Below are 11,111 nucleotides of genomic sequence, written 5' to 3'. Positions count from 1 at the left end.
CAAACAAACCCCTGTTTCCTAAGGGGAGAGAGAGGTAAAATATATGGGGATCTGAATGAAAAAGGGGCCTATCCCCACATCGTGCAGTAGCAAGAAAATTTGATTCTCTGCTGCCTACAGAAGCTGTGCTGCAAAAATGTGTTACCAGAATTTTGTGTTTCTGCCTTTCAAGGAAATGGTTCTCTCTGGCTGTAGGCTGCTAGTGCTGAAACCAGGACTTTGCAAGTGTTGCAACAGGTTTGTAGCTGTTTCATCAGGTTGTAGGGGTGATACACGGATTGACTCCACAATTCTTAACGAGCTGTAAAGTAGGTATGCTGAGGCGCATGGGGGTTGCCCCTCCAAAAGCATGCGCACTCCCCTTTGCCATTCAGTTCGTTTATATTACATATAATGATTACCTAAGCATGAGATTACTTCACGCCTAATACATATGCAAAACCTATTCCCGTCTAGAATTATAGTTAGTTTTCTGGGATTCGTCCCATTGGTGCGCCTGCGCAGTGCCTCCTGGTGGTGGTCGTTAGGGGGTCGTGAAGATTAAGGCCTGTAGTTCTTCATCGGGGCGAGTAACCTCTTGCTTTCATCCAGACTCAATCGGGTTTCGGCTTCTGTCCAAACCTCAGGTTTGGTACAAGCCGGTTTTATGTATGTTAAAGTAGAAACTTGTCAAGTTCGTAAATTTTGTCACTCTGGCTATCTTTTGTTCCTTTTCTCTCTAAAGATAGTATTTGAACAAGAATGACTTAAATATTAAGCTATGAATCTTATCTACTACAATCCTGCCTAGCAGCTGTAACTCCTACAATCCTGCTTCACCATTCTAGCAACTTTGACTCCTACAGTTCTGCTTCACCGAGCACAGCGACTGCTTAAGCACGCACGCACAATGTTAAACCTTTATTTCCCGGTATCAGGGAAAATAGCAGTTTCTTGTTCAACTTGCTGCTGAGGGAACTGGAAAACGTGAGAGGGGAGTCTGCTGTTTAATTATAAATAACTCAATGGGCAGCCTTTGATGAGTTGGTTTATAAAAGAGTAACCAAACCATGAAAAGATGATGTTATGAAAATGCTTTTTACCAGCCTTTATAAAGGAGGAATGAAAAAAGTGAGGAAGTTCTTGAGGTTTTGGAGCAACAGATGATACAAAATGCCAGACAAGTGTGTTGTGTCTGCACAGGATGAGAAACTGAGATCAGTTGTACACCCAAAGGTAAAGCTCAGTAAGAACAGGCTGGTAGTGAAATCAGCAACATTGGGCATCTAACCAGAGATATATCCGTGATTTCTAAGTCTTAACGTAGCTGGCGACCGATGGATGCCTGACTGGAGGTATACCCTACCCACGGTTTCTGTATCTGCTGAAGTACCTACTTCAAACCCCGAGGCACGACACGGCCGAGGGAGCGCGGCGGCTGCTCCCTGCGGAGACGGCCTGCTTTAAGAAGCCCGTATTTACGCTGGAAACCCTTCTGCGGGCCGCTTTACACCACCCGAACCACCGCAGTGGCGAAAGGCACAGCGAAACGACGGGTTCCCGCCGGCAACAGGCTCCGGCGGCTAAGCCCGGGCAGGCGGACACCTGCCATAGGCCGCAAGGGACCGGGGAAGCTGCTGCGGTTGGGACAGGCGCGCACGAACCCACCTCTGCCCAAGCTCCCCATTACCGGCGGCCGGCGGCACCGCGGATTAGGAACGCGCCTGCCCGGCCCCGCCTGCAGCAAAGGCGGAGCCACCGCCGGAACCGCCGGCCTCCTCCTGCCCCGTGTCACCAGCAGGGGGCGCGCGGCGCCCGGCCTGGCTAGGAGAGGCCCGCGTGCGCGGAGGTGACTGGCGGCCGGTGAGTGGGGAGAGAGGCGGGATCTGTGTCAGGAGTGCGGGGGCTCCTCAGGCTCGCGTCAGCCCGCCCGCCTGTCAGCCCGCCTGCCCGCCCTGTCAGCGTGGGCGGGTGGCGTGTGCGGCCGGGTAGCCGGCTGCGGCGGGACCGTTGAGGCGGGGGGCGGGAGCGGATCCCTCAGCAGCGTTGGGCCTCATGCCGACCGGCTGCGTCCCGCTGCGCTCTCCTCCAGCCGCGCTGGGGTGGGAGGCGGTGGGGGCGCCTGGCCCGGAGCGGGGCCTGCATAGCAGGAGAGCGCGAGCGGCAGGTGCCGGCAGTGGGTGTTCAAAGCAGTTAAACACAAGAGGGAGCAGGAAGAAGGGGCATTTTTCATAAGCTGACAGCGTTCCCTCATTCATATGCCAGAGGGTAACAGCGGTCGAGTCCAGCTTACTCTCCTTCTCTGCCCGTGCTTATTGAAAAGGAGAGTTGGTCTAGAATACATCATGCTCCTCTTCTCCTTCAAGTAACCACTGGCCTCCAGACCTTACTTTTTTTATTCCAGTGCAATTCTATGCATTCATTAATCCTCTGAAAGTCTCTCGTCTGTAAACACTTCTGTGTCACTTTGCAGCACTGTGAAATCTCATCACTGACAAGAGATCCTTGTAGCTCAGCAACACCTTGACCTACAGGTGTCTGTGAAATGACAGAGTGGTGTGGAGAGGGTGTCTAGGAGCTCAGCCTTTTGTTTGCCGATACACAAAGTATTTGCATGAAGTTAGTAGCCATTTTCACAGCAACAAAAGATAACTGTTCATAAACCCAAACTTCTTACCCGCTGACATTCTAGGTTTAAAAACCTCATGTGAATTTAAGGGATACCAGACAGGTGTCTCTAAGAGAAGTGCATTCACAGAATCACTTCAGGTACAGAAACAACTCCCATAGTGGAAAATGGTTAAAGCCTGGTAGAGGATGGAGGGGGGAGGTATCACATATACTTGCCTTGTCTTATTCCTTTCGGGACAGCAGCTTTTGGCTGCCTTCAGGGTACGATACTAATGAAAATAATTCAGGGTAGGAAGCCGTATCAATGCTTCAGGGTAGAAGAAGGACCAGCATCAACCCTTGTTCTGAACTAGTAAGCTTTCTTCTTGAACCATTTGCTATGGATGTTAACAGAAAGTTCTCCAGACTTAATCCTGAAATGGAGCTGTTCTCAGATCTGTGGTAGGTAAGCTGGTCCTGGTCCACAAATCCTGCTCTTTCCCTACTCCACAAAATCATGAGTACATAAGAAAACAGCTTCAGGTTAGTGTGCAAGTTTGTCAGTTCTGCTTTTCTGACATCCCCTGGCTTGGCTATCGTGCTCAGAGGCCATTATGGTTTATGGCACCTGGGCCTCAAAACTTGAATTTGTTTAGGTTTTCCCAGTTGACTGCCAGGGAACAAGCTGCTGATGCTGCCTGTACTTGAGGATGATATCTTGGATGTTTGAGAAGTTTTGATTTGCATTGGAAGACTCTACAAAACTAATGTAGGTGTCTAAATTACTTTAGACTAATATATTTCATACACCTTGTCCTGTCAGTCATTCCTGTGAAAGTGCATTTGTCAATACTCCCACTATCTTGTCAGACAATCAACTCTTCTTAGGATTTAAAGATCTAAAAAATTGTTTCCAGTAGGAAAGATCCTTTCTCTGTCTATGCTTTTACTATGGTTGGGACAGACTCCCCCACACCTCTGTGTGGGTTAGTTTGGTCACCATTCCAATCGTCTGGAGATGAGGGATTTGCATCCATGTAAGCATTCAGGAGCTGAAGCCTGAGCAGAGCACAGTACCTTCCTTGTCTTAAGGTTGACTAGCAAGTCATAGAATCATCGAATGGTTTGGGTTGGAAGAGATCTTAAAGCTCATACAGTTCCGACCCCCCTGCCACAGGCAGGGACACTTTCCACTTGACCAGGTTGCTCAAAGGCTCTATCCAACTTGGCCTTGAACACTGCCAGGGATGGGGCAGCCACAGCTTGTCTGGGCACCCTGTGCCAGTGCCTCACCACTGTCATAGTGAAGAATTTCTTCCTTATATCTAATATAAACCTACCTTCTTTCAGTTTAAAGCCATTACCTTTGTCCTATTTGTGCATGTCTTTGCAGAAGTCCTGCAGCTTTCTTGTGGGCCCTTTTAGGTACTAATGTCTCCCTGGAGCCTTCTCTTCTCCAGGATGAACAAGCCCAACTCCCTAAGCCTGTCTTCATGGAAGATAAATGATACTCTGGAAGAGCCAAGAGCTTTACTCTTAGCACATGTAGATGTGTACTGTGTCAGTGGAACAGCACAGTAATAAGTGAATCCTGGTGGGTTATCTAACAGGTTGATGGTACCATTTTTCAAAAAGTAGGGAGCACCTGTGTTTCAGGAAAAGTCTTGACAGCTGTGCTAGGGTGAGCAGCACAGAGGGAAGGGTGGGAAGGGAGGAGGTTGTGGATTCTGGAGTTCTTCTTATACAGGGAATGGGAGGAGAAAAACTGAGCAGCTGTACTCGAAATCGTAGTTGGCTTCTGAAGTTGCACACAGTTCAGATGGCATGTGGTTCTCCCGGTGACTTCTGCACAAAGGCAGGCGGCTGCCTGCGTCCAGGCTCTGTTAAAGGCATTGCTCGTGTTAAAGTGTTTGTCATGTTAAAGTCATGCTAAAGTCATTGCACTAGTTCTTAGATCAGAAGCAGAGAAAATGGGTTTCTTGAGAGAAGCATCTTTTCCAGTTTTCTCTAGTAGTTTTCTCATGCAGGTTTCCTGTTTTCATCACCTTCGCTCCACGAGGTGGCACTGCCTCTTCTGGGAACGACCCACAGCTTTCCCCCGGATGCTGCTTAGCAGCCCGGGTGAGCAGGGTGGAGTGACCCTTTGCGGTGTAACCCAGCACGAGAGGTCTCTCTGCTGTACTTCTGTGTGTGCAGTGTGTGTGCAATGCGGCTGTACTTTCATGGTAGTAAATACCATGTCTTTTTGATATGAGTTATCCCCATGTTCTCACACACAAAATACACAAGTTCAGTCAAATAGCATTGTCTAAGGAAAACATCTTGAGTTTCTTGCCTGCTTTTTCTTGTAAGAAGGTTTCTGGCATTCAGATAAATCTTTTTATGGCGTGGAAGTTAAAGCCAGGTTTCTGCCTTTTGAGTTCAGAATTGTGTGACTTTTGAAAGTGGAAAGGAATGACCAGTATCATTATTTATGGGAGGGAACAGTTTCTATAGGATTTGCCAAATCCACTGGAGTTTTTGCCCCTCACCCTTTTTTTTTTGTTTTCCCCCGATACAGACAAGGTGTCCAGATTCAGGAAATTAAGAACTGCAATGACAACTTCCCTCCAAGAATACAAGCCAAATCTGTGTTGTATAGAAAGGGAACAGTATTGCTGCTGTTCCTGAATTCTCTCTGGAGATGTGTTATTTCTAATCATCCTCTCACTTGTTTAAGATCTCATAAGTAGAGAGAATATGTTTTCTCTTGTCCGGAGGTTCTCCTAGGTAGCTGTTAGGCTGAGTCTGTATTGTCAGCGAAGGTCGTTGTACCTCAGGGGAGTGTGCTGTTATTAAAAACGTTCACCACTGAAAAGGGTTAATTTAATTAAATATTTTCTCTAGTCTAGAAAAATGGATGATGATGGTGATGATATTCCCCAGCTTTCATCCCATACATTGGCCGCCCTCCAGGAGTTCTATTTGGAACAGCAGCAGAGAGAGGGCATGAAGACCTCCCAAGGGTTTAATCAATATTCCATTGGCTCAATTGAAGAAGACTGGGTAAGAAACTATGAACTTCAGTGCATGAAGGAGTAACCTTTACTGAGCTTTTCTATGGCTGGATAATGAAATGAAATTTAAAAAGGGAGCACTCAAAAAGTGTTCTTAGAGTAGCAAAATCAAACTGTTCATGGACAGCAACACTCTAGGGATATTTGCTTTAATGTTAAATCTGGATATATTTCTCTGTCCTACATGGGGTGGGGGTGGGGAAAGGGGTACAACATGGAAAGGGAATAAAGCTGCTAACAGAAACATCTATCCCTTCTGGAAATTTTAACTCCAGCCTGCTATGTGAAGGTAGAAAAGACTCTTCTCAGAGTCTGAGACAAGCACCAAGTAACAAGATGAAGTGATCTTTCCTTTCACATTGTACTGCATTCTGTGATTTATGTCTTTGCTTTTGTGGATGGTTGCTTTGCCGCTTTTATTTTTTCTTCTGACAGACTGATTTTTGGTTTGCCTCTGTTTTCTTTGGGTTTTTTTTTTTTTACTCTTCCTTTTTCTGATCTCTTCTGATTCAGTACTTTTACCCTTTATTTCTTTCTATACTGTCACTTTTCAAGTTCCTTTTTCCTCTTCCACTAAAAATTTAAGAACACATAAATACTGTGCATCTGCAAAGTGGGTTTGAACTAACCCAATAATCAGTGATCTTGCATTACTTGGTTTTCCTGATACCACAGTAAATGCTTTGGAAACACACTGTGTAAGCTACCTGCTGCGTGTCCCTGCATTACAGAGGTAAAAAGACTGTCAGGAAAATACTCACTTTTCCAGCTTAACAGTTGGTGAACTGAGAAGTTATTGTGGATTTTTTCTTCAAATACAACTCACCACACCTAACAGTACATAGCACAGTCCAGAGATTTGATGTTATTTGTAATTGTGTGTTCTCTTTCTCAGCAACTGAGCCAGTTTTGGTACAGTGATGAAACCGCATCACGCCTGGCTGATGAAGCAGTTGTAGCAGCTGGGAAGGGTGGCAGGTAGGTTTCAATAATTACATCAGAGATTCAACATGTCTTTTCTGTAAATACTTTGTTTCCAACCTGTAGGCAGAGCATGCAGTGTAATTCATTACTCATTGTACTTTATCTTTCTTCAGTTGAGATATTGCACAAATGCTTTGCTATTATTTGTGTAAATAATAGTTCATCCTGATCTTATCTTTTAGCATTTCATCGAATGTTGTAGGCTCTGCCTTGTACAAGTTTACTGTGAATCTTTTCTTTTTTGAGACAGCTCCAGAGCATGTTGATGATTAGTAATTCTTTTCTCTGTTTTCATACAATGTTTCTGCAGAACAGGTGGAGAAACTTGGTTTTCTTCCTATTTCTGTAAGGAGTTGAGTTTAAGTTTTCAAGTATATTTCCTTGCTGTTCTGAACCAAGATTTTCTCTGTAGTTAAGCCTAAGTGATGCAGCATGGAGGCTGAATAAATGGCTTTAATGCTTAAAACTCTACTTTGAAGTAATTATTTGTTAGAATGGAGGATGAATAGCATACATTCTGGGACTAATATTTAAAATGTTTTCCCAAAGCAGCCCTGAGGACTGCTGTAGGGTGTTTTGGTTTTTTTGCTGCTGTTTGCCTTTTAAATGAATATTCTCAGTTGTTGTCTCTTTTTCAGGATAGCATGTGTTAGTGCACCCAGTGTATACCAGAAACTGAAAGAACAGGATGGTAAAGATTTTTCAGTCTGTATACTGGAATATGACAGAAGGTTTTCTGTATATGGAGAAGAATTTATCTTCTATGATTACAACCACCCTTTGAACTTACCTGAAAATCTCCTGCCACACAGTTTTGACATTGTTATAGCAGATCCACCCTATCTGTCTGAGGAATGTCTTCAAAAAACTGCAGAGACCATCAAATATTTAACAAAAGGAAAGATTCTGCTTTGCACAGGTATAGTTAATAAAAATATTAGGTCACCATTAAGCATCTTTTCCTCCCCCTCAAAAGATGAAACTTTCTTAAGTGAGAAAAATACTAACTCAGTAATACTAATTTATCATTACTTCAAAGAGAAACATGTATCCTAAGCTTTTCATTGGAATACTTTAGTTCAACCTTTATTTTGAACTGCAGGTATGTGTTTTTTAAGAATTGAAGTCAGTGCTTTCTTCATACAGCATTTTGAGTTTTATTAAATCTTTGAAGAATTGTAAGATCATCCTCTAGATTTCCAGAAGTATTTTTTCTTGTAAAAGGCCACTCTATAATCTGGGTATGACAAAGATAGGTGCAACTTACTGTTAATGTCTTACTGAATAAGAATTTGTGAGTTTTTAAACATGTCAGTAGCTGCAGGACTTCAGCTGCCACGTAGTACTTAGCATCTAAGGTGAGCTAAGTAGAAAGAATGACAAAGAGGTTGGAATGGCCTTTGCTGAGTAAAGTGGGATGATTTGAGCAAAGTCTTGAAAAGAAAAACAAAGTAAACATGCCCCCACTCCACATTACCTGTCTGTACTGGTAAACACAGGAGTTGTAATGTGAATGAATTTGTGAGGGATATTCTGCCACTGTGAGTCAAGCAAGGAGATTCTGGGCACTGAAGTACAGCAGGAGGAATTAAAAATGAGTGATAAGAGCAGTGAAACTAGGTAATTTACCAGCTGTACTTGCAGGGCCTTCTTTATGGAGGTGCATTTGCTGTATCTGCTTTACTCATGGGGTTTAAGGTTAAATTGTAATCTTACTACAAGACATCTGAAGACATCCAGGAAACATTTGCAAAAAACACAAAAGGACAAAACCCCTCTATAAATATAATGTGAGGGAAGTCAACCAAGCAGCTGAAATGAAGAATGTGGTCATGGAAAACCTTCTTTGCTTAATTGCACATGGCAGTCATGCACAAGGATGGTTCTCACAGTTTCTTCCCTAAAATGGGTAGGTGGTCCTTAAGTTTACAGAGTTTGAGAAATGCTGCTCAAGGAAGTGATTTCTCAGTGTGTAGCTGTAAATTGCATTTATTTAAGTGGAAGAGTATATGTAATCTGTTTGCCTTTCCCATGCCTCCCTACGATGCAATTTGTTTGGCATGTAGCAAGAAGATGGAGTTCACTTCTATTTTCTATACAGAGCTTACCCTCTACCTACTTTCATGAAACTTCATTTACATTCATTTCCTTGGGGCATCTTCCATTCTTTCAGATTTATTCTCATTTCCAAATAGATTCAGTTGTCAAAGAGGGCTGACAGTAGAGCTGCTTTAAGCTTTGCTTCCTTAAAAATAGCAGGCTTGCTTTATATGCATTTGGGAGGAGCTAATAAAAAAAAAACCCAGATATTCTGTTACTGTTTTTCTCATCAATTGCTAATTATTTTTGCTGCAGGTGCAATCATGGAGGAACAGGCCAAAAAGAATCTTGGTGTGAAGATTTGCAAGTTTATTCCAAAACATGCACGAAATTTAGCCAATGAATTTCGGTGTTACGTGAATTATGCTTCTGGGCTGGATTGAGCCTCCTGAGAAGGTCTACAGATTTCTCAGTCATGCTCCTTTCTATTTTTTAGCAGTGACTGTATTTCTCAGTGCTGAAATACTCAGCTCCAAGTACTGTTTTCTGGGCCAGCTTTAATCATGATAGCCTCTCTCTTTTAAATGTGTTTTGTATCGTACATTTTTGGTAAATGGGGACCAAACAGCACAGGTGCTAGACAATGGAAGCTTCTCTGTTAGGGGTTCATTCAAACTGTCAGGTTTTACCATTCAAGGACTCTTCAGTGACCCCTACAAAGTGATTTTAGCTGGTTGGTGTATAACAACACACAGGTGCTTGCCTGACAGTCACTGGAGTCATCACTGCATCAGAACTGATGACTTCCTAGCTAGTGGATGGTTGAAAGAGCATGACTAGTGGTCTCCTTTCAATCTTGAGAGATGCTCCCTGAGTAAAAGGCTTGAGAGATGTTTGTTCTGAATATGTCATGTGTTTTCAGATTCATTAGCCAGCAGGCTGAGGTTTTTATAAAGAATAATTGGAAGAGAAAATAGGTCTCCTTCTGAAGAGGCCTCTCCCATTACTTTTAATAATCATCAGAACTACCCAGCAGTTGCCAAGTAAGATAAGAATTATTCTCTCACTATCGTTGCCAGACTGGCTTTTTAAAATATTGTGGTTATTATTTCACCCTGCTTTGTCACAAACCCAGACTTTCTTTTTGTGAAAAGATCTATTTTGTCATCACTTACACCATACAAACTCGTGTACATATGCATACTGTACTAAGTCATTACACATCTCCTTGCAGAAGCACAGTGCATTTATTTTGTGGTGTTTATGTGTTAGTGCAACAGAAAGTCTTTTGAACTTTAAAAACCCTCACACAACTGGGTTGTTCTGTTGACTAGTTAAGCTTATCTCCTGAGGTGGTATAAACCAAATGTCTCCTTGAAAAAAGCACAGTAAGGATTTCCCCATTAGAGAGACCTTTACTGGCATTAAGAATCCTATACATTAGTCAGGCCAAATCAAGTGGAATATGAACTAATTGCTAAATAAAAATGCAACACATGAGCCAGTCCTTGGGTTAGTGCTTCAGGCTGTGTGTTCCTCGGTTCTTCCTTCGAGTTACTGTTGGGTTATGAGATACTTCTGTAATAATGTGACCTATATACACTAGTCCCTCAAATCTTGAATCATAAGCTGATTAAATACAGTGCCTGCTTTTCAGTGGATTTCAATATCAAGCTAAGATGATTTACAAGTATGCCAAGTTTGTAGTTACAAGAACAGGCCTTTTTTCCAATTTTTATCTTTGCCTCCTGTTCCACAGACATCTGCAGAGCAGTAGAATAGGAGCATCTTGGGAACTGCTGAATCGTACAGGGCCACTGAGGTGTAACAGTGTATTGATAAACTCACACTCTTTCTAATAAAGAAATGTTAAATTTTATATTGCCCAAGGTTTGGGCTGTATTTCCGTCAATTTCAGTCAAAATAGATGATACTTGGAAAAACCCTGCTTTGGGATAGTAGGGATTTTTGGTAACTGGCAATTTTTTAAGCCAGTTTTGGCTATCCTATTGACTACACTTCTAATGTACTTTTGGGTGAAAGCTGGTTCATAAATTCCAAGGCTCTCAACAGTTTTATCAGCTATAAATATACTATATAAAACATATGTACTTGTATATCATAGGTATCACAGTATCACAGTAGGTTAGAGATTGGAAGGGACCTCAAAAGATCATCTAGTCCAATCCCCCTGCCGGAGCAGGAACACCTAGATAAGCTTACACAGGAACGTGTCCAGGCGGGTCTTGAATGTCTCCAAAGAAGGAGATTCCACAACCTCCCTGGGCAGCCTGTTCCAGTGTTCCGTCACCCTCACTGAGAAGAAGTTTCTTCTCAGGTTTAAGTGGAACCTCTTGTGCTCCAATTTGTACCCATTACCCCTTGTCCTTTCATTGTTTGCCACTGAGAAGAGCCTGGCTCCATCCTCGTGACACTCCCCCT

General features: G+C 43.1%; 1 protein-coding gene across 3 annotated transcripts; it reads left to right on the top strand.

The window, feature by feature from the left end:
• Positions 1-5,129: 5,129 nt before the first annotated feature.
• On the top strand, positions 5,130-9,958 carry EEF1AKMT1 (EEF1A lysine methyltransferase 1). 3 transcript variants are annotated; one of them, XM_061374310.1, is made up of 5 exons: positions 5,130-5,634; positions 6,541-6,623; positions 7,268-7,570; positions 8,395-8,538; positions 8,985-9,049. In XM_061374310.1, exons 1-4 carry the CDS (start codon positions 5,485-5,487, stop codon positions 8,531-8,533), a joined length of 675 nt encoding a protein of 224 aa, XP_061230294.1. In that variant the 5' UTR covers positions 5,130-5,484; the 3' UTR covers positions 8,534-8,538; positions 8,985-9,049. The 3 variants fall into 3 exon arrangements, 2 of the variants coding, with proteins under 2 accessions (XP_061230294.1, XP_061230295.1); XR_009728599.1 differs by having other exon boundaries at positions 5,133-5,634; positions 7,268-7,548; positions 8,274-8,538; XM_061374311.1 differs by lacking the exon at positions 8,395-8,538 and having other exon boundaries at positions 5,136-5,634; positions 7,268-7,548; positions 8,985-9,958.
• Positions 9,959-11,111: the final 1,153 nt, after the last annotated feature.

This window comes from Neopsephotus bourkii, unplaced genomic scaffold (genome assembly GCF_033783945.1).
Source record: "Neopsephotus bourkii isolate Nb327-2 ecotype Australia unplaced genomic scaffold, CSIRO-AGI_Nbou_v1 NB_1638, whole genome shotgun sequence".
Taxonomy (NCBI): Eukaryota; Metazoa; Chordata; class Aves; order Psittaciformes; family Psittacidae; genus Neopsephotus; species Neopsephotus bourkii.
This window is presented reverse-complemented; position numbering and strand designations above follow the sequence as displayed.